Below are 23957 nucleotides of genomic sequence, written 5' to 3'. Positions count from 1 at the left end.
GGGATGCTGATGGGAGGGCTGATGTGAGGAGATTGCTGTAGGACTTTCACTCACCAAATCACTAGACTGTGACCTAGACTGCCTGGAGGAAAAAGGTGTGCTGGGCAAGAAGAAATATTTTTAGTTCAATTGATATTTTGGGGATTAGTTGAGTTGTCATCTTCATGTCTGAGCTGAAAGTGCCACCCATAGAAACCACACTGACTGGCAAAGCTGCTTATATTTTCTCTTGTGTATGGAGAACAAAATTTACTTGCACTGTACATCGCGTAAGACTTAATGGCAATAATTCTTTATTCAGCCTGTTCCTTTTCACAAAAAAGCCAATGCCTGCAATTAAGCTAAATGAATGCAGCGTGAAAGCAGAAAATTTGTGTATGCAATCAGATGTGGGCACAACAAGCATACTAACTGGATATTAAACATTATAACATTGTACAGTAGCAGTATTTGGTCCAGGTTTACAGATTTCCCCTCAAAAAAAGATTTTATGCGTGTGCATGCATGGAAGATGATGAGATATATGTGTGTGTGTATATATATACGTATGGTGAAAGATTATGAAAGGGGTTACTGTTGCTATAAATTATTGGGATCTTCGGCACGATGATGACATTGTTGTGGTAACTGGGAACAGTTAGGGAGCATTTGTGCACTAAGGTAGGTTAAAGCATAAGTTAATTAGTTCACTTCTGCCTGAAAGTGAGACACGGTGGGAAAGTACGGTATAGAGCAGTTGTCTGCTCTCTAATTGTTCTTATTTAAAAGATGAATCTGTTTTGCATCACTGGTTATACTGACATGCTGCATACTGAACCAGCAGCAAAATCATGTCTAATTACCATAAAGCTAATAGGAAAAGGAAGGTGAAATCTCATGATTAGTTTGAGAGCTCTGTCAAGGGACAGTGCAATCATGTTTAATTTGACTGCCGTATGGCGTAGCTTTTCTTCACTGTTTAAAAATACCAGCCATGCAAGTTTATTTCTGAGGTTTGAGATGATAAATTCAGGCATTATGGTTGGCAGGACCGTATGTATCTGAGAGCTGCGATGCTTCGGATGTGCCTGGTCTCCAAAGCTACCTGACTGGCAAAACATCCACGAGGGCTCCGAGCTGTTGTACTGATTCAGCTAGTGAAAGAAAGAGGCTTTTCATAACACCTATTTGGTTCTGGTGGTTTTTTTTTTTTTTCCTTCTGGGGAGGTTTCCTGGGCATCGTTTTCTCATTTGCTTTTGTCTGTATTAAAACTGACATATATATAGCAAAGCTACTTTTAAAAAAAGCACTCTAGATTTAGCAAATTACAGGCTTTCAAGAAATTCACTTTAACATTAAAAAAAAAAAAGTCAATACTATCAGAAAACAGTAATATTTTAGAACTAGCATAAACTACTTAGGTATGTTTTCTGGAGCTATTAGAGTTATTGTGACAACAGTAGGCAGTAAATGAAGTCTTCAAACACCAAAGGTGCTATAAATAGCTTTTATATATACATATATATGTGTGTGTGTGCACATATGTGTGTGTTTATATATATCTCATGAACAGCTGGTCACAGGAGGTAAAGTTACGGGAGCTGAACAAGTCACTGCTCATCAGTTGAGCTACGTTAAATCACCATATGTACAAACGTAGTCCGCTCCACTTGAGAAGTAAAACCACAGCCATGGAGGCGGCGTAAAGGAAGGCAAAAGCACACAATATTCTCGGAGTTCAGCAAAGTGCAGCTCAAATGTGTTCTCGGGAACTTGTCAAGTTTGGACACTGCACTACCTGTGCTTTCCTATATCCCCAGTTAACAGGCTATATGAGAAGTATGTAACCAGTCAGTGGTCCAGCTGCTTTGTTCCTGTGCGTCCCTCTTTACTAAATTCCCAAGACTCAATAATAGTAGCATGAGGTTACATGAGTAAATCTATTCTGTATCTTTTCTGTTTTGCCATAGTGGGAGGAATTAGCTGGAGTTTATGATAGCTGGTTGGCTGCATAACAGCGAAGGATCGCTCAAATAATCCATACTCCCATTGCAAATGTGTGCTGCAGTGCAATGATCATCGCACAGTGAATTTTAGATATTGTTTGCATTTAAATTGCCCAGAAAAACAGATTCAGAGGTAATTCAGTGCTGATTTGTCTTAATAACCACGTATGTTCTTTTTTTTAAACAGACAGTAAATGTATATGTACAAGATGGAGGAACCGATTCCATACCTGTGAAAGTGCTGAACTGTGATACTATATCACAAGTAAAGGAAAAGATAATAGACCAAGTCTATCGAAACCTGCCGTGTTCTCAGTGGCCAAAAGCTGAGAGTGTAGTTCTTGGTAAGTAGCTACTTGCGATGCTATATTAAGCAGGTGAAACACGTTGTTTGATTTTGTATTTTCAAAAAAAATATGTCTATAAAAGCAATTGATTGTTTAAAAAAGAAGTTGAATTCACGTTCAGCTGGATGCAAAAATACAGCATTTTGCAGCAATCTTAATATTCATTAAAAATTAATGCTTTCTTACAGACTTCTTTTTCCTGACTCTTAAAAGTTTTGTTGTACTGTCATTAGCGTGCAAAAAGCCTGTTAATGACTGTTAGCACAAATGTATTCATGTCTGACAGAGTCGGTATCTCAGGTACTAATTAATGTGATAATGACAGCATGGACAATTAACTGATGGAGAAGTAATGATGCCAATTCAGAAACTGGTAGTGGTTTTGACTTGCCTTTATGATGGTTATTCAAAAAATTATAACTTACATGAGCTGCACTTTTCAGAGATGATGAGCCACCCAGCCTCTGAAAATCATCTTCCTTGAAGGCTTTCAAAATTGCTGTTCTCTTCTTGAGGAAAAAAAATGACGTAACTTAAAAGGCCTAGTAATCTAATCATAAAAGTGCCAATTAATAATTTTGCAATATCTTCATTACTGCTTTAATCTAAAAGTAGAAGATGCAATTCTTGCTCTTCAGAAAATCCTAGTAAATTACCTAAAATTGCCTTTCCCATTCCATACAAAGTCCTACTCCTCTATTTTGGACTGCTAGCAGTTCTTATTATATGTATTTGTAGTATTCTATGAAAAGGAATTTAACTTTCTGTGGAAAATAATCAGAAGTCATGTGAATGGTTAGGAATAATTCGTGCAAACTTCTGTAATAAAGGCCAAACTATTAAGCAATAAAAAACACACGTCATGGCATGTGCCAAATTACTTCTTTTAATGTTCCACAATGCGTCAGTGGGTCTCTAATCTGAAACATTCTTGAAGTAGTTATTTTTGCACATGGTTAAAAACTGTTTTTTTCTTATTTTAATTACCCCTTAGAGTGGCGTCCAGGTTCTACTGCACAGATCCTCTCAGACTTGGATTTAACATCCCAAAGAGATGGCAGATGGAAACGTATCAACACACTAATGCATTATAATGTAAGGAGGTGTTTCAGAGCAGTTGTTCGCATCTGTTAACTGTTCTCTAGCAATAAATAAAATCTTTATTTGTTTTTAGAGAAACTTCTGTGCTGCATAAAGAATCAAAAAAAAAAAAAATCCCTACCTCTGAGTCTAGCCAGTAAAAGCTTGGAAGCGTGAAAGGCTAGGTTTGGACATATTGCCTAAGTATCTTACCAAAACCACGTCACCTAAATGCCAGCACTTTGCTTTCCTCATCATTGGAGTGTCCAAATCCAAATTGCAGTGTCCAAATCCTTTGAACATTCAAAAGCTCCTTTTGATAGGTCTCGTATTCATCTCTTTTTTTCTCTACCACTTCCTACCCCTTTAGAATTATCTCTCCTTGCTCTGCTACTAAACAGATTTTGGGTTGGTCCGGTTTGTTCAACAGCCCAGTCAGGAGAGCCGATGTTGACATTTTTGTACTGTCTGTTTTAGGTTTCGTACTGTGCACTCTACCAAGCACTTGCAATCCACTTATCTTCCCTTTGTATGCTATTTGTTGCTTTCTGACAACAGATATCCTGATTAGGAAAGACAGAAGTTAGTTAGTTGTCCCTCAGAAAACAGACAGGTCCGATTCTTCATGATAAACCCCATTTTTGTACAAAGGGCGCCCACACCGGATTGGGGAACCACTGAAGTCTTGGAGTTGCTTCTAGCATTTTCAGTAATCTCAGAGGAGGTGTTGATGCGATCTCTTATTAAAGGAGGGGGAGGGAGTCTGTTCTGAACTGCAGAGCCAGTTGCCCAAGAAGCTATTGAAGGGCAGCGTTAATCATAGGTCCAGATTCCCTGCAAAAGGTTACAGAAACCACAGTTTAGATGTTAAGAAAGAGGTTCAGTAGTGCATACTTCTTTTGAATATCATCCCTGTGTTTGTATTTTTAAAGGTCCGAGATGGTGCCACGCTCATCTTATCGAAAATGGGAATTTCCCAGCAGCCAGAGGATAATCAGCAAGATGTCCCAGGGGAGAGTAAGTATCCTGTGGCTTCACGACCTCCCAAAATGACTAGAAGTCAAAACCCATGCGGAGAGGGTGACACTGTTGTCTTGACCTTGTTTCTCGAGCATGTCTGTGGACCTGGGTATTCCCCACCAGACTATATAGGGCTTATTTGTTGCGTGTTAGCCACTGCACACTTGCAGTGGTTTTCTTTGTCCTCGCTATAAAAGCCTTAAGTAATGGGGCTTTAACCATAATTGCTGTGAGTTCATGCCCTGGCTTAATAGAAAGCACTCTTAGCAAACATTTCCTTGCGTACTTTGTTTCTTAATCCCACTGCATCTATAGTGAAACCATATGTCTTGTCTTTCCAAAGCTATATCTCTTTTTCTCCTTCCTTCTTCCTTTTCTTACTTTCCTCTCCAAATTTTTTCCACTTTTTATTAGACTGACAGTTGAATGCAGTGTTCTAGATGAACCACAGTAGAGACCAGCTCCTCTCTCTGGGACATAATGGATCTAATGTAATTTTTTTATTGCATTTCTTATAACTATGTTGCCTTGCACACTCATCTCTGTACATTCCTATTTAGTGTCTCCCTTTGAGTGATGTTTCACCAGCTATGCTGGCTTGGTTTTTCCAGGGTTTGTTGGTTGGCTTCATTCCTTCCATACATGTTATCTCTTTAGATGCAGTGTTTTCCACAATTCCTTTGTTCTTTTTGAGGTTTGCAATCCGCTGTAAGTTAGCCTCAGGAATTTCTTTATAATGTTTCCTCTCTTTCACATCACTAAAGCAGCTGTTGCATAATTCCTATACTGCTGTCTGCTACAGTATGCTGGACTTCTTAACACAAAAGACAACCTGTTAGCTGGCAAACTGTCTTTTAAAGCTTTTACTTGTACACGTTAGTATTCTGTCTAGACCAATTTGTTTTATCTCAAAACCACTTGAGACACAATATCCATTACAGCCTAAAATACACTCAGATTTTTATGGAAATATTTACTTGTAAATTTATTCTTTGTCACGTGTTTCCTTTACAATTCAGATGTTCACTTTCTCTTTTTTTTAATCCTTATATTCAGTTGTTTTACATGAGGTAGAGGGTAGATTTATGGAATGATAACTGTTGAGATCATTCTTCCCTCTGTGAACTCATTTGATATGCTTTTCTATCTAGCACTGATTGCAAAAGCCATTGCTTCATCTAATAGCTTCATTCCTTTAAACAGATTTACTATTCTTAGATTTAATAGGTTTTAAGGGCTGGGCAGTCAAACAGATCGGAAATAATATGCCAGAAATGTACATCTTGTCAAGGAGATGGTTCCCAGCTGATAGCTCTGACATATATCACTATTTAGCAAAAATGTGCAGACTTCCATTTCACTTGTGTTGACTGTTGGCCAGGAAATCAGGACAGGCAGAATTATTTGCCGTTTACATTTTACTCTCTCCTCCTGGATGCTTTCTGTTGAGACTTTTCACAGCATCCTTGAAGTGCCTTCTAATGGTCATGGCTACATCTTTGCTGCTATCCTCTCACCCATTTACTGCAAGTGCCTGCCATAGTTGGCCACGTTGTGACTACTGTATCACAGCAGGTGACAACCCAGCATGTTAACTTAAAAAGCCATCCAGTTTAATATAGAGAGCAGTGAAGTGCAGCCAGGCGAGGAGCTGATTCCTCGTCCCTGTTCAGTTTGGTTGCACCAACTGCCAAGATAATTGCTGTGGCGGTAGTTGCCTCCACTATAAAGAAGTGGAGCGGACCATGAATGGAGCCTGGTGGTGTCCTATCTTGCTTTGCTTTCTTAACACGCAGTGGTGTTCAGTCTCCCGTTCTGGGCTCCCAGTCCTCATCCTCCCACCTCGCTACGCTCATGGCAGGCAGTAGTGGACCAGACCATGCAGTTTTCTTTTGTTGGTGGTTTTTTTTTTTCTTTCCTCCTTCTCTACAATTATATCTTTAGCTATGATTCAGTATGATGAAGCTCTTTGAACATACACGATCTGTACTCCAAGATGAACTCCTTAGTTATACGTGTGGCATCCCAAATTGTAAAGGAAAAGCAGACTTCTGGGGACAGTGCTGTCACACAAGGGCTCCCGTACACGAGAAAAAAAATCTGCAGAGAATTCAGATCCCAAAGTATGGATTGAATACAACTTCCACTACGTTTCTTCTCCACACCCTGTCTTGCACCATGGTAGTGTACAAATTTGGGAAGACAGCATTTCATGCCAGGCTAGCCCATTTTCTTTAGCACCAAAGGGTCCTCAGAGCTGTCTGGTGCCAACTTGTTCTTTTGGAAAGCTGTAAAATGTTACAAAGCTAGTGCAAAGCAAGAGCCCACAGTGACAGTGATTTGTGAGGCGCTATGCGTATAAAAGGGAGAGGACAGGATCAGAGGCTTCCCCTCCCACACATACACATTTATATGACACGGGGATTTACAGGGTTGGAATAAATAGAAATCTGATCCCAGCTCTATGAATGAGGCTTGTGATGAAGTGGTTTCCTTTTATCCAGAGTCTCTCATTAACTTGCACCTTTTGCATTGAGAAGTGTCAGCTGAAGCCATTGACTGTCTGCCAAAGTACTAGGCTTTGCACAGAACGAAAATGTAAAACCATGTTCAGAGATGTTCCTCTAAAACCTGGCATAGCTTCCATGCTGCTTTTGATTCACAGCTTCGAACAGGAAGACACTAGAAGCTGGGGGTTGTGACAAACTAAATGCAGCATCTTTTGCTTCTGGAGATAATAAATGCAATTACTAATTTGTATCAAGATGGAGAATGGTTACAATGATTTCATGCTAGTATTTCTGTACTGAACTATAAGCCAAAACAACACACTCTGTTGTTCTGTTGTGTTTTTTTTTTCTGGGTTGTTGGTTGTTTTTTTTTTTCCTTTTTTAATTCTGAATAAAAATAGCCAGAGAGTTGCAGATCAGAAATACTGATTAGCAGATCCATGTAGGACAGCCCTTCCTTCACCTCCACGGGGCGGTGTATTCGCAGTGGAGGAGGAGACTGGAAGGAAGGTAGTTTGCTGAAGGCCACGCAAGGAGAAAGGGGCTGCGTTGCCTGTCACCATCTCCCTCGCCTCCATCATGTTTACTTCATGGTTCATACCACTATAATTAGTCAGTGCAGTCAATATTTGACATTAATACACACACAGTTATTTTATATTGGCCAAAGAGTGCCCGAGGGCCAAGACAAAGAGTTTGGGGGAAGCATTTGACCCAGCGGGTGCAGTCTTCTCCCCGCTTACAGCTTGATGCATAATGTGGCTACTGCAATAAAAAAAGAGGTGTTTTCCCCTATCTTTAATTTTCTTCAGCTCCTACTTTTCCATTGGGGAAAATTCTATCTCACAGAAATGTTATTTTCTCTTAGCAACCGTACTGCTAACATGTTTTGTTGCCCCATGTTCGGAATTTCTCTTCCTCTTTCTTCCTGCTATTTTTAGCAATGAAGTGGGATCTTTGTATTGCAAAAGTTCGTCTGGTTGAGCTGTAGTCTCTTAATCCCTGCTTTCCTATGAAATAACTACTGCTTCACTAGTAGCCAATTCTGTTGTCACTAAACAAATGGGCCAAACCAAGCTGCACATAAAGGTCAGTAATCTCAATGGGAACGCCTTTGGTTGTTTCCTTTCTCTCCAAAGGTAAACTGGGCCATATACCATCAGGAGGGCAAAGAGAGGATAAATTCCTTTGAATCAAAGGAGGAAGCAGACGAGTGCCAAGCGGCTGACATAAGGCTAGAAAATAATTTCTGCTCTAACTGTGTGATTTGATCTATTAATTTACAAAAGTAAATAACAGACATTGCAAAAGAAATTCCAGACTTCTGGCCCACCAGCGGTTCTTACTGTACTGGCGGGTGATTGCTATGAACGGTATCGATTGCGAAATCACAGCTGTTTCAAAACAGTTTATTTCTTTCTTGCCTCGTTCACATGAACTTCCAAGTCAAATTAAGGACTCTCAAAGGACAATGTGATTTCATGTGGCATTTATTTTGTTCCCCTACCTGGTTAAAAAGAAGTAAAGGCCCCAGAAGGCTTCGTAGCTAATGATTTTTGTGAGGATATATGAAGAAGATTCAAGCAGAAGTGTTGGTTTCACCAGATTGCATACAAATGTTATTTTCTTCTGTGTTGTAAAATATCGAACGTGCATGCAAGCTAGTAAATTTAGTGTAGCTGTTGAGGAACTTAGTTAATAAACTACTGTGGCCAAAAATTTGAAAGGACAAAATTCATGCAGTTAGAAACCAATATTTTCTGCTGTAACTGGGATTCAGTTGCATTAGACATATATATTAAAGCATAAAACTTAGTAATGCAAAATAATTTGTGCAATAGGGCTGAATCACAATTTTTATGGGAAAAATGCTTTCACATTTTAAAGACGTTAATGATTTTAAATGCACTGATTCAGTAACTTCCACTGGAAAAGCACCATTGATTTTAGGGGCTATCAAAATTCAGAAATTAGAATCATAGAATGGCCTAGGTTGCAAGGAACCTTTAAGATCATCAAGTTCAACCATCAACCTAACACTGCCAAAACCACCACTAAACCATGTCCCTAAGCACTACGTCTACCTGTCTTTTAAATACCTCCAGGGATGGTGATTCAACCACTTCCCTGGGCAGCCTGTTCCAATGCTTGATAACCCTTTCAGCAAAGAATTTTTTCCTAATATCCATCTTAAACCTCCCCTGGCGCAACTTGAGGCCATTTCCCCTTGTCCTATCAGAAAGAGATAGGAGAATAAGAAAGAGAGTATCTTGCTAACAGCAGAGAAAAAAGAAAAAAACAAACACACACACAGACAACCAGTTAGTGAAAGAGCTCAATTCTCTAGCAAGCTGCGGCACACTGAGGGTGTAGTTTACAAGAATATCTGCTGAAATCAGTATAACTTTCTTATTCATAGAGTCATAGAACCATAGAATGGTTTGGGTTGGAAAGAACCCTAAAGATAATCTAGTTCCCAGCCCCCACCATGGGCAGGGACACCTCCCACTAGACCAGGTTGGTCAAAGCCCCATCCGACCTGGCGTTGAACACTTCCAGGGATTGGGCATCCACAGCCTCTCTGGGCAACCTGTGCCGGTGTCTCACCACCTTCACAGTAAATAATTTCTTCCTAATATCTAATCTAAAAGTCGACCCTCTTTCAGTTTAAAACCATTACCCCTCATCCTATTGCGACACTCCCTGATCACGAGTCCCTCTCCATCTTTCCTGTAGGCTCCCTTTAAGTACTGGAAAGCTGCTATAAGGTCTCCACGGAGCCTTCTCTTCTCCAGGCTGAAAAACCCCAACTGTCTCAGCCTGTCCTCATAGGAGGGGTGCTCCATCCCTCTGATCATCTTTGTGGCCCTCCTCTGGGCCACTCTGACAGATCCACATCCTTCTTATGTTGGGGCTCAAGATCTGGATGCAGTACTCCAGGTGGGGTCTCATGAGAGTGGAGTAGAGGGGCAGAATCACCTCCCTCGACCTGCTGGCCACACTTCTTTTGATCCAGCCCAGGATACGGTTGGCCTTCTGGACTGTGAGCACACATTGCCAGCTCATGTTGAGCTTCTCATCAGTCAGCACCCCCAGGTCCTTCTCCTCAGGGCTGCTCTCAATTCCTTCATCTCCCAGCCTGTATTGATACAGGGGGATAGCCCAGACCCAGGTGCAGGACTCTGCACTTGGCCTTGTTGAACTTCATGAGGTTCACATGTGCCCACTTCTCAAGCCTGTCCAGGACCCTCTGGATGGCATCCCTCCACTCCAGCGTGGAGGAAGAACAAGCAAACCCAGGAGGTTTGAAACTAAGCTTGTGGCACAGAATCTTTATTTCAAGGGATATTAATTGCAAGTTAAAACCATTACATCATCTCTTTTAGAAGCGTTCATAATAAAAGTTTCTCAAGTATAGAGTTGAACATTCATGTTGATGCTGAAATGAAAGACTCCCTTTATTCCACTGCGTGATCATTTGAGTTAGCTCAGGGACCAGATGCACAACCAAGCCATGGGTATAGATAGCATAGCAAGGCACTGTAATCAGGTGAGTTTTCATAAGCATCCAGGAGCTTACTCCTGCTTCTGCTGTATGCTAACAGACTTGGTGTGAGACTACTCTTTCCCTGGTTTAAGCTACGAATGCTGACAAAAAAAATTTAAAAATCTTATTATAATGGATTATGAGTTTGCTGTAGTCATTACCTCTGTCTGCTGGAGTTCACATCCTTTCACTAAAAGGATGCATTATACCTCCTTTCAGCTGCAAAGTCAAGTGGTGGTGGTCAAATGCTGATAAAGGCAGATCTGAACTGAGGTACCATACTTTGAACTCAGCAGTTAGGGTAAAAATGTAAATTGTAATGGTGATACCTAGAAAAACATTGATGTCATAAATTCTTAAATTGCAACTGCCAAATTCACCAGAGCTGCTACAACAATATCTTGCCGTGTCCCTGGAGCAGGCTACGATTGCCCTTTCTGTGGTGGCTATTGGGTCAGACCTTGCTGAATTTCTATAACTTGATCACGTATCTGAGATACGTGATCTGTCTAAGGGATAGAGTATTTCACTGCGTGGACCTCGAAAAAATATACATGCTGTGCTGAGGTGACCAAACAGGAGGTTCCTTATTGTGTGATTCCTTCCTCTCCCTTTGCTCTTGACGAAAGTAAGCTGCAATCCTACTTCAGTGCTGCTTTTTCAGTTTATGTATTATTGAACATGTAGTACTTGAGTTATATATGTTGGACAGGACCAGAGTAATCTCGATCCTCTTGGCAAGAGAAAAGTTAACGATAGAGAACCAGGATCTTGCCTTTACTTAGGTATATGATTATTTTTGTGTTGCTGAATTGGGTGTGGGGCATTTTTTGTAATTATTGCAATTGCTGTTTCTAGGGCATGCACTCCTAGAAGACGAAAATAAGGTCTGGCATCTAGTCCGGCCAGTAGATGAAATAGATGAAGGTAAATCAAAGCGGGGCAGCGTGAAAGAAAAAGAGAGGACCAAAGCTATTACAGAAATCTACCTGACCAGACTTCTCTCTGTGAAGGTAAGGCTCAGCTGTGCCACGGTAACACCTTATGTCTATAGATTTTGAGGTACAACTGAAGAAAATGATGCAACTATTACTCATGCATTTGGCTGCAATTTTGAATATGCCTCATGTACATACAAGCTGGTGCTCAGGGCTTCAAGTTATTAATATGCCCTGAGGAACATTACTGGGAGAGAGATAAAGCATAACTCCCGATTAAAGCTGAGAACGATGATATTGGATGTTCATTAAATAAGGATTTTTCTTGCAAGACAGAGATGGATATTCTCCTCTGTGCACCTGTTTAGATAATATCCTATTGTTTTTTGTTTTGAACCAAATGCTTTTTGAACTGCTCAAGAGCCTTTTATTTCCCTGGTTTTGTTTGTGGCCAATGCTGCCGTATAAAGTAGAAAAATAACAAAAATGTTTTCAAATAATAGTAGTCCATTTAGAGTATTTGTAGTGCTTACGCTGCAGAACGGATCACAATCAAAATAATTTTGTGAAGCATTCCTCCTTGCAGAAAGAATTTAGAATAATGTGTTTAATGATCCTAAAGCCAGGTTCCTGGCGAGGGTGATGTGGCTCCAGCTAAGGCCATTTGTCCAAGTCTGAAAGTGGATGTGAATGAAAGTCTATGTATAGGTGACATAGACTCAGGACAAAGGGCCAGCAAGATGCAGCCGCCCCTTTTCTATTCCAATTAGCCAGTTTATAGATTATTACCAGTCTGGAGCTTTACCAACTTGTAAGGAGCTGGTGAGGTGTGATGGCTGGGACAACAGCTACCCGCACGGCCCAAGGACTGTCAATGTGTCCTTGCTGACAGCAGAGTGTCTTAGGGCTCCTTGCCTTCTCGTTCCCTGCCCTGTTCTGGGGCTGGCAGCCGGAGCGATGGTGAGAGAGAGGATGCAGCCCTTCAGACACGTCCATAGGGCCAACCAGCTGAGCGGGGACGAACTGCATGTGGCCTCAACAAGGTCATCTCTGAAACAAGGGGACAGTCTCTGAGGTCACAGTCTCTAAGGTCCGGGCATGTGCAGGAATCCAGCCGAGCACACAGTCCTCCCGCGGACACTTCACTCAGGCTCGGTGGAGCTCATGGGGCTGGACCAGGCTGGGTGTCTGATGGCACCCAAGTGCTTGCCCTTAAACAAAATGTCAAATGGTCACTGGTACTTGTCCTCTCATTCTGTTTCTAAAAATTGCCTGGTGCTCTAAAGTCAGAGAAACTGGAGGAGGGAAGCTGCAAAACCATTAAAAATGGCTAACAATTATTTTATGTGCACAACGACCCTGAAGTGTAAATGTGTTGTATACTTAGCAACCAGTTTTTGCTTCTTCTGTCAAGCAGAAAGCACGTGTTTCTGTGCAAACTGTAGAATAGTTGGTTGTGTCACAACCTTTCAGGCTAGAACATAAAATTGTTCTCTAGAAGGTCTGTACTGCGTTGGCAGTTTGCAAGGTCACTGCACTAAGAAGTTGCTTGTTTTTTGTCACCTGGTACCCTTAGCACTCAGGATGAAGGCCATCAGTGACTGCAACTAGCTGTTAGTGTCAGTAGGACTAAAAGACTCTAGGATGGCACCGAGTTCAGCCTCTAACACAAATGTAATAGATTTTTTTTTAAATTTGCTTTTAGGGGACTCTTCAGCAGTTTGTAGATAACTTCTTTCATAGCGTGCTCAACTCAAACCACGTGGTGCCCCCAGCTGTGAAATACTTCTTTGACTTTCTTGATGAGCAAGCAGAAAAACACGACATCAAGGATGAAGATACCATTCACATCTGGAAAACAAACAGGTACGGTATGAACAGAAGAATGCTTGTATTGCAGGGAAATTAGAGTGTAATTGCCAGGTATGGACTGGCACTCTTACCACAAATTTCATTTATAATTCTCAGGATCACTTTAATTGAGATAATGTGTTTATATGATCAGAAGGATTCCCCATAAGCCTAGAAGCTGCAAAAATGAAACCAGCCTACCTATGGGGTTGTCATTGGCAGATTTACCACTTTACTTTTTGTCTTTCCTCAGAGAAGAGGAAAGCAAGAGGCAGATGGGACTAGATTTACCTGTCAAAGCCTGAAATCTGAGAAAATACTACTCGGGTACTTTCTCTAACCACGCAGACATCTTCTCTTGCTGTTTTGGGGCACTTAAGATTCTTCTCATACGAGTTTTTCTCATTTTTCTGAGAGATGTAAAGGCTTGGTTTTCAGATATGGAAACCGGACAACAGATAGCTTGTATAAATGTTGAAATAGAAAATTAAGCTTCACTGTTGTGAGGAGATCAAAATGCAAAACCTGTACTTAATTGCATGTGATTTGCTTGGTGTAGAACATTTATTGTGTAAAAAGGATTATTTATCTTTTTCCTTGCTTTGCAGCCTGCCTCTTAGATTCTGGGTAAACATACTGAAAAATCCCCATTTCATCTTCGATGTTCATGTTCACGAAGTAGTGGATGCTTCCTTGTCAGTCATTGCACAGACTTTCATGGATGCTTGCACAAGAACAGAGCACAAATTAAGCAGAGTAAGTGATTTGCATTCTACATCCCGACTACGCTCATGCCTGACAAGACAAAGGGCATCCTCACAGACAATACCCATTCTCTGGGGAGACACAGCCGTGATAGTTTCTTTTTAGTTTTATAATGAAGTTAGCATTTCACCACTTAACAGGTTGGTGAACATGTCAGTGTTACTGTGTAGTCTGCTGATTGATTTTGATAAAAAGCAGAAAATATCAACTGCTTTTATAAAAAGCAAGTTTAAGACCTGATTATTTCATGTCCGCCAATAATTCAGTATCATCTTGCGCTGATGTATTTGTAATGCTGTGTGTAAACTTCATCCTTTTAAGGCAAATAGTCTCACCCGGGTACCAAGGTAAACGTTAATAATAAGCATCCCCATGTTAATGTCTGTAAAGGTCAAGCGCATGCGAATATAAAGCTTGATCTTAGGTTCTTGTCGTGGTTCGGGCCAGACTGGCCGCTAAAACAAACCACGACAGTTCTTGACTTTCTGTTGCTTCCTTGAGATGTTCATAAATCAACCAAGTTTCTCTCTATTATACATTTTTCAGGATTCTCCCAGTAATAAATTACTTTACGCGAAGGAAATCTTTAACTATAAGAAAATGGTGGAAGAGTAAGTATAGACTCTTTTCCTGTTTATTCGGAGCTGTTAGGGCGTTAAGCCTGCGTGAATGTACTCAGTAAGAGGAAAAGCGAATGCTGAGGTTGTCGTAGTCAACTGTCAAATGTTAAGAATTTTGCATCTGAATGTTAAAACGTTCCCTTGGTGGTGGCGTTGGCAGTGTTGAAATGAAGCGCCGTTATGACCCAGTGCATGCTCATGTCTGTGCAGGCAGATGGATAGATTTATGGATACAGTTATTCAGGAGAAAAGACGACGCTGTTTTCCATGGCGGTTGCTGTCACCCATATGATCTGCTTAACCAACACTGCCCTTCCGTAACTCAGTAGAGATCAAATCCTGAAAACATTTTCACAAAAACCTTTTTTTTCCATTCCGTCCCTGACTTCGTTCATTTACTAATTGGCAATTCTGTGAATACCACAGAAGGTCTGCCACAGGACAAAACCCTTGCTAGCTGATGGCTTCAGAAGTTCGAAGACCTAAAATAAACATCGGCTGCAATTACAAATAGATCTCTTTCCTGTGGTTTGGCCCTGTACAGTCAGGTGTGATTTGCCTCTGTTTCAAAAGTGCTAATGACTGTTGGGAGACGGGATTACTAACGGAATCATTGGTTTGTTGTGGCATAACATCTCCTGCATTATTAGGAAGCTTGTTTAAAATAATTGCAAAATCGAAATACAGAATTACCAGAAAGCCAGCATGTATTTCACCTAATTGAAAGTTTGTTTTCATTTGTTGCAGTTACTACAAAGGTATTCGTCAGATGGTGCCAGTTAGTGACCAAGACATGAATACCCATCTAGCAGAGATTTCTAGGGTAAGAATAAATTCCGTTTTCTTGTCCTGAAATCGGAGCCACGTGTAGCAGTGTTTGTCTTCTCTTTCCAACCCAACAAGTGGGTTTATTGTATGTGCAAACATCAAACGAGTTATTTCAAACATCTCTGAAATAGTCCTCCTTACTATAGTCATGCCTTTTAGCCCTTTGAGATGTTGATTATCGAATGGAACTAAGAACGGTTATCATCACTTAGCTATCTGAGTGATGCAGGCGCCAGAGCAAAGTGTTCAGATTTTTTCCCATCCCTTGGGGAAAAATGATAGCGCTCTTGAATGGTGTTTTCTCTCTGCGGCATATAGAGGATTTTTAGCATTGATCATACTGGTAACAAGTAATGACTGAATGCACAGTGCTACCACAGCAAAAATTAGATTTCAGAAATGAAAGGGGAGGCACATACGTTAAGTATAGCCTATTTTAGAGCTGTCTATACGAGTGCAATACTTCTGCTTTACACTGCACGTGAGAAGCTCACGTGCCCTCTCAGTGGCACTTCTTGCATTAAAGGTTATCGGGGTTTGCCTCTCACGGAGAAGAGCAGAGGGGGTTGGTTGCTAGCCGGGGACTCCGGTTGGAGACTGGTGGAGCAAAGACGCTACAAAACCTGCTTCAGTCTTCAAAGAGCCTGTCCGCTCTGCAGCTCAGCTTAGCTAGAGCAGGCTCGTGCTTCCGAAGCACTCGATTTAACTTGGAGAACCAGGAGAGGCCCTCACCAGTCTTAAAAGATGATGTTTCGCCTCAGCAAAGAGACAGTGTACTTACTGGCTGGTTTACTTATTTGCTTCATTTAGCTGAAGAGTTCTAGCATAAGGAGGATGTTTGGGGAATTTTCTGTGATTTGTTTATTTCGGTGCCCTTAGGACCTAACATTTTGCAGATCAACATCCTCATGAGAGCATTTCTATTTTCAGTCATTCACTAAAAAACTCATCTGCAGTGACATTTCATTTTCCAGTTCAGTTTATTTATTACACAAATTGAGATTTATATAAAAATAAAACATTTGGTGATTAAAACTAAATTCAATAGACTGTTTTAACATCAGCAGAATATGTTGATCCTTTCTATTTACAGTATAAATTATGATAAAAATGAGTATGGAAGGAGTAATTGAACACTGCAAATTTTGACCAGCACTAGAAGTGACTTTTATAGAGCAAGGAAAGATGGATGTTTCTCTGCTGCTTTATGCCTTGGGTAATCATTTATGCCAGTGACAATATTTTGCAATCCTTCATTTTCTTGACTAACTTAAAAGACTAAAGGCATAACTAGAGACTTGAATCCTATACATTTGAACGAAAAACATCTGTTTAGACAGGTAGAGCGGGGGAAGGGAGGAAGAGGTAACGGAGGAATTATTTCCTGCTTCATTTAAAGTCCTTTCTGTCTCTTTCCCCTTTTCCAACTTCGTGATTCAGATGGCTTTTTCCAAATGTACATGTGCTCATGATCTTGATGAGTTACACCTTTGCTGTAGTGACGTGTGAATCATGTCAAAGAGTTAAAAAGAGCTGGAGAAAGGATTTCAAACTGCCATGACAGTGACACAACCAATGCTTAATATCTCAACAATACGTAGATTGTACTGACTAAATGTTTTAGTTATACATACCCATGTTGTTAACAGCTGTTTGAGCTGTAGTCTGTGGTTTGACATTCAGAGTTCAAAATATTTTCCACCTCCAGTGTGAGAGTTGTGGACAGGCTGGAAAAACACCAGCGGGAAAGTCTTGATCTAAAAATCACCAAACAAAAGTTTTCTCACCCCTTTCTTCTGTACCAACCGTCATTTCACAAAAGTTACAGGATGCAGAGTTTGCATTTGGGAATGTTGTATCTGGCAGTCACGCATGTGGATAACTTTCAGCTGTCTGTGGTCATGTTTTGACGTGTTTGCTGCTCGCTTGTGTTGTTTAACAGGCACATACCGATTCTTTAAATACGCTTGTGGCTCTACACCAACTCTACCAGTATACTAACAAATACTATGATGAGGTAAGTTGCGGCTTTTGTTTTCATTTTTTATTAATATCAAAGGTAAAAAGTCATAAAGGCTAACATCAGGCTAAAGGAACAACTTCTGGAATTCCCTGTGTAATTTGGTAAAAACAATGCTGAGCAGAAAGCTCTAACTTTGCGATTATACACCTTGCTTGGCAATTACATTGGTCAAGGGTGCGTTCTTATAAATGAACAATTTCATTATGGGCTATCTGGTTTTGGTAGTGATAGTTTAATGAGATCCGTAAGAGAAATAGATTTAAAAATCATTTCTCTTCAGTTGTACCATCCTAAGAATGGTAATTCCTAAAATTAGGACAGAAGCAAGAAGCACTCGTCAGAGCTGTACCAGGTTTCAAGCCAGTGGGGTTTTTTTATTAGGAACAATGCGTTAGACTTGGTTTGCTTGTAGGAATGGGGCTGTGCCTTTTTTATATAGTTAAGATGCACTTATAACTTCCATGCATGCTACCGTCCCCGTTTCGCTGTGCCAAATGAAGTGCCTGCCCAAGGTAAACCAAAGTAGAATATACCGTTGAATATAGTCAGATTCAAAAGGAGACTCGCAGATTCAGTCCAAAACATTTCTTAGGTTCTTCAGGCCCTGTGGAAAGAGGGACAAAGAGCATCCCAGCATAGCTGGGCTGTGGCTATGGCTCTCCAAACTTAATCTGAAAACAAAAAGAGAGAAGGAAACTTTTATTCAAAGGTTTCCATGGAAATGAATGCCTCCAGAAAACTCTCAGAGTTAAATCAAAGCAAGTAAGAACAGATGCTGAATCGAAAAGGAGTACAGCACATGTGAGCTGTCTTCAGTTTGTCTTGCACCTCAGCACAGTTCGTGTTTTCACTTATATTTAGCACTAAAGGCACTGAGTCTCATCCCTCAGCTTCGCTGCAGCTGCTTTATACAGGAGCAGCCAGCCTGTCACAGTTTTAAACAGGTGTAAGCAGGGAAAATCGAATCACCCAGAGAGTTCTTGCAGTGGGGGTCAGCAGGGAAAGTGGCCAGAGGAATGCAGGCCAACCTCATGGCGTTGGTTTCCTCACCCCTTACCCCCAGCGCTAACCAAGCTGACTCTCGACGCACTCCCGTGGTCTGACTTCTTAGAGAAACGCTCGGGGACCCTGGATGACAAATGAACCATAAAGCCTCCGTTCTTCCACACCCCTGTGTCCCTGCTTCCACTCGTGGCTTCACGTTTGGTGGCAGACGCAGGTGGAGTCAGCAATCTGTGGGATTTATCAGTGTCAGGCCAGCAAACCCCAACGCGTAGCCGCAGCTCTTCCTGTCCCATACATCACAGTATCACAACAAGGTGCATCGGATGAAAAGGCTGCTAATTCAGAGTTATGGAGATAATCTGTCAAGAACCATTCAGTAAAATTAATCGAGCTTATTTATTTTCCATGAAAATGTTTTAATTTGCATAAATTGGAACATTTTGCAGCTGCCCTTGTCTTTATTACTGACGCAGTGGTTCCCAGCATGCGCTGTACCTTCTGCATCTCTGCAGGGCTTGACAATGACTGAGTGGGTACATTCTAATTGTCCACATTTATATGAAGGATATATTCACCAGCAGAGATAATAATGAATTATTTAGTCTAGATTTGAGGAGTTACAGCTAGATGTAATTGTTTAAATTAAGGGAACAATATCAAATTAAATTAGGCTCGATTTAAATACTGTAATAAGTGTTTATTAACTGTCTCGTAAAAATGTTTTCACGCTTTAAAAACAAATCTATTAAAATAATTCTTTCTAAACAAATTTGCTCCAGCGTTTGAAACTCAAATGCTATACCAGCCCTTCAAATTGAAGTTATTGGCTAGATTGATACTGACTGCATTAATCTCCATTGTCAATGATGTGCAAGAAGTAATGAGAGCCACAGGTAGTGACAGGCAAACTCTATTTCTCCAGTTCTTGTACTGGCAAGTTTATATAGTATCTAAACAGAGCTAAAGGTTTCTGCTTGATTAGAGTGTCTCACTGTTATTAATAAAGCCAGTTCTAGAAAAAGAATGGTTTTGCCATGTAACACATTCTTCTAATGGAGAAATCTAATAGGCAGTGGAAAAGTTTCCCTAAAGGACGGTGGAAATGAAAACCTTTTGAAACCTTTGAAATTTGATCTTGAGAAGCCCTAAAAAGCTCTATTTGAAGAAAAGCCTTCTCATAACAGTTGACCTTTTCTAGCTCTCGTTTTCAAATCCCCTGTGTCTTACAGTCATACCTTCGTATATATATATTCCGTGTAGCAGAGGCTGCATGCGGGATGCCGTGGGGCTCCTCTGACGAGCTTTTTGCTTCCTGAGCTACGTGGTGCTGGGCCAGAGTCTCGGCATTTCTTGGCGAGAGCCAAAGGGAGCTGCCGGCAGCTCCCTGCCGCTGTGGCCAGACCATTTTCTTCATCATATTGCCCGTAGACACAAGAGACCTTGCATTGCCCTACCTTATGCCGGTGCGTGGACCACCCAGGAGCTTCTCATAACCAAAGCTTGTGGGGCTGGGGCTTAATTACTGCTGGTAATGACCCTTAAGCCTTGTAGGGTGCACTGTAAGTAAAAGTACTGTTTCTTAAATAGCAATAAAGATGTTTTGCCCCCTGCCTGCTCCATCCTGGAATGTAGTATTTCACAAGATAAAGTACTACCTATTAATTTGCTTGGATCCCAGCATAATGGAAAATATTACAGCAACTTAGATAAAGTAACAAAGACGATCATTTTTATTGCCTTTGTGTAAAAACAGAACATGGGGCCTACTGGATGGACTTTATCTTTGGTACAGAGTGAATGCAGAAGACTCTTTCCAACCAAAGTAGTATCAAACACTTTGTCTGGGTATATACTTGTCGTGTATTTTAAGATAGATGATTCTAAACATTCTGTGTTTATTTCTTCCAGATTATAAATGCACTTGAAGAGGATCCAGCTGCACAAAAAATGCAGCTTGCCTTCCGTTTACAGCAAATAGCAGCTGCGTTAGAGAATAAAGTGACTGACCTTTGACTCAAAAGCCGCAATAAAGAAATCTGATCTGAAGATGTTCAAATTCATTCTTCCTGTTAAGGAAATAGTGTTCTATTTTTTAATGTATAATTACAACTTTAAATGAAAGATTTCATGTTTTTTTGATAGCAGAGGTGTAATGTAAAGAATTTTTACTGTAAATTATGCTCCTAATTAAAATCTGTGTTGTGTGTAAATGAATCTTCTGTGGGAAAGAGAGTCCTTTGGTTGGGGGCAGGGTGGGGGGTGGAAGAAGGAAAACCTATAGTTCGTTTAATTTAGTAGAATCTGAGACATCAGCATTTAGGATTCATTATGCAAGTAAATTCAATACTATAGCATCCTTTCTACGTTAAGCAATATTTGTACTAGGAAAACAATAGCATACTCAGAGACACATGCAATATCCCCTTTTATTTTGATAACTGGAAATTGACTTCCATATAGCTCCAAAACTTAAGTCTATCCTCATAACAGACATCGTGAACAATGTGTCTGATTTCTCTGCAAAATCTGAAAATGGGATTTGCTACCACACGCAGTTCTTAATTTAATTATTTATGTCCATGGTGATGCACAGTATTGCACCCACCACAGTTGGCTGTGACGGAAATAAGAATAATGTCAATGTAGGAGGGTTCTACTGGTAAAGTCTCATTCAGTTCAGAAATCACTGCAAAGAATGAATTAGTCTTAAACCTTTACAACTCTTTGTTATTATTGTGAGTTTTATGATATATGCTAATGTGCCTTACTTGTACTAATTCTGTGAATCTGATGAATGGTTTTGTAAAAAGAAGCAGATCAGAAAAAGAAATATTTATGTGCTATTGAATGACTTTTGTGTGAAAAACATGACCAGCAGAATGCTTGTAATTAGCTGCTTGCCGAGAGTGTGCTGTTTAACATGATTTGATTATGTATAATATCTTATTTTAGAATGGTTCTGATGATTTTTTATTTGAATCTTGGAACTGTCCTAGAAATACCATCACTTGTTTTTATTGTATTTGTGATGTAAAATACTAGTATGATATTGGAAAAAAAAATCATATACCCGCCTATTGAAAACCACTCAGTCAGTTTTGAGCCTTGGAATGCTGCATTTGGTTGAATACACACCATAACCCATAGCAAAGACAATTGAAACAACTTGTCAGAAAATGTGTGTTTACAATATAGGTAAGCTCCGTACAAATCAAAAGGTTAGGTACGTCTTCTTAAATTGCTGTATTGCACATCAGAGAACTTTATTCCTCTTTGTCTTGCAAGTTTTTGGCAGTAAAGTAGCATTTTAATGAAGCGCTGCCATCTGTACTCCTTCGTTCCTTGTCCTGCCAAGCGCCCGGACTCTGCTGATTCTCAGCAAGCTAACGCGGTGTCTGCTGCCCACTCGCCCTGCCCGGTAGGTTGTCACACAGTGACTTTTACCGTTTGTTGATATTTTTTTCCCTTTTTGAGAATTTCCTAGTATTTGTCAGTGGGCCTTTCCTTCAGTTCCCGAAAGTCAAAAGCCTCGCCAGAACTGGTTTCCCGCCCAGTAGGCTGGGAGGGGTTTGTTGGTTTGTTTTGTACTCGACTTCTTGCATTTGTGTATAATCATTCCTGAACCTGCCTGGGCTGTAAGTTATTTTACACTGATTAGGACTGAGGTACACGACTTCTGCGTAAAGGTGCTTTGCCAGCTACTCCTTCATCAAGAAAAGCATCCTAATTTCATGGCTAATCTGTTTCTCTGTCATTATTTGTAAATCCTGTTAATTGTAAATCAAATACAATGTTGTTTTTTTCCACCAAGTGTCACGGGATCTTTACTGAAATTGGAGGGTGGGTGTTGAAAGGGGTTTGTGATGCTTCCTCCCGGGGTGACGGAGCAGCGGCGTCCGTCAGTCTGCGGTCGGTAATGGAGGAGCACGGCACATCCTGCAGATGGTGTGCCTGACATCATGCCCTTTTTGTGGGCACTTGCTCTGAAAAATGAGAGTACTCTTGAGAAGAGAGGATGTAGCGCAACATCCCGTAGCGAGGTCTTCTTGCCTGATGAAAATCCATCTTGGGACCTGAAAGCTAATTAAAATGCAGGCTCAGCATCATCTCTCCAGGGAGATCAGAAAGCCCTGCTTGAACGAGGAGGCTTTCAGAGGGAACATTACATGTCCCCCACCATCAGTGACTCGATGCAGAGCAGCTGCAGGCGATCACAAGCTGCCGTGGGCGGTGGCAATGCTGGATCTTTCTTACCTGTTAGACAGGCATGCGTGTGTGTGTGTCTGCCGGCGTGTGTGAGTTTGTGATGGATCCACTGGTCATTCTTTGATGCCCTTTTTTTACATCCTGGGAAACTTGCAGGCTTTTGGCGCTGCAGTGCCGTCTGCCAGGGAACACGGAGGCAGATAACGGTGAGCAGCTGCAGCTACAAAGGAGACTTAATTCCAGTTCTTCGGTTTCTCTAAGTCTCCTCTCCTGAAAGCACAGAGTTGGAATTTGAATTGAAGAACTGGGCTGGTTTATTTTATTCTTTCCCCGTTTGGCTGAGCTCCTCCAGTGCTTGTTTTTCCACTGTGGTGCTCTGTTTTGTCCAGGCCTAGAATTTTGGCTTCAGTTTTCCCTACGTTTTAGCAATCTGACTCTTAAAGGCTTCATAGTCCTCCTTTGGTTTCTGCTGCTCCTGCCATCTGGTTCATCTGCAAGATAAAAGAAAAAAGCTCACAGGGGGGTCTCCCTCCTTTTCATCCCCTCTGCAACCCCTCTAAGGGGCACTCTTTTGAGCACAAGAACCTTCCCTCTGCATAATAGGAGCCACTCTACTCCATAGTGGCAGCTGTGAACAAAACTCCCTTGCTTGGACATCTCCCAGCGGTAGTTCAGAGGTGGGTGCAGGCTGTCGACCACCACCAGCAAGTCTGAATCCCATTGCTGATTTCTGCCTCTTTGATTGTTTGTTTGTCTCCCCACCCGCAAACAAGCAAGTAGAGATCTCAGATGATGGGACAAGGTCCCTGCCCCGGCTTGCCTGATACGGAGTAACTCGCCCAACTGAACATGAATTTGTTTTTTTGTCTCTGGCCAGGAATTTACGCGCTATTCCTTTGTGCCAGGTTTCCTCTCTGACACCTTACTAGATCTTTTTGCCACTCTCTATATGCTATAGATTTATAATCAAGTGGTTATGGGTGGAGGGGACCTCAGCTAGCTTGGGTATGTGAAGCACAGTGCTTCCTCACGATGGTTTCTCTGATCAGTCTGTTACAGCCATACTTGAGCCTCCCCTTTCTGCCGGCTGATGCGTTGGACACGTGTTTCTCAGCCTGCTCAGTCTGAGCTGTGTTTACACACAGTCTCTAAAGCTGGCCTTTCTGGCAACCTTTTGAAGACCAGTAGAGAGCCATCACTATAAAAAAAAAAAAAAAATGTACAGGGAATT

At 41.1% G+C, this 23957-nt stretch overlaps 1 protein-coding gene across 1 annotated transcript in view; it reads left to right on the top strand.

Annotated features, from left to right (window-relative positions):
- PLXNB2 (plexin B2) overlaps positions 1-20734 on the top strand; it is a 176850-nt gene extending 156116 nt beyond the window's left edge. The window contains exons 28-37 of the mRNA XM_082498674.1: positions 2174-2330; positions 3328-3428; positions 4346-4430; positions 11349-11503; positions 13134-13294; positions 13888-14035; positions 14591-14655; positions 15412-15487; positions 17435-17509; positions 20429-20734. Of these exons, the coding sequence (XP_082354800.1) occupies positions 2174-2330; positions 3328-3428; positions 4346-4430; positions 11349-11503; positions 13134-13294; positions 13888-14035; positions 14591-14655; positions 15412-15487; positions 17435-17509; positions 20429-20533 (1128 nt within the window). The 3' untranslated portion in view covers positions 20534-20734. The remainder of the gene's footprint in view (positions 1-2173; positions 2331-3327; positions 3429-4345; positions 4431-11348; positions 11504-13133; positions 13295-13887; positions 14036-14590; positions 14656-15411; positions 15488-17434; positions 17510-20428) is intronic.
- The last annotated feature ends 3223 nt before the right edge of the window (positions 20735-23957 follow it).

This window comes from Vanellus vanellus, assembly GCF_965231255.1.
Source record: "Vanellus vanellus genome assembly, chromosome: 1".
Classification (NCBI taxonomy): domain Eukaryota; kingdom Metazoa; phylum Chordata; class Aves; order Charadriiformes; family Charadriidae; genus Vanellus; species Vanellus vanellus.
Note: the sequence above shows the minus strand (reverse complement) of the source record. Positions and strands in the feature narration are given on the sequence as shown.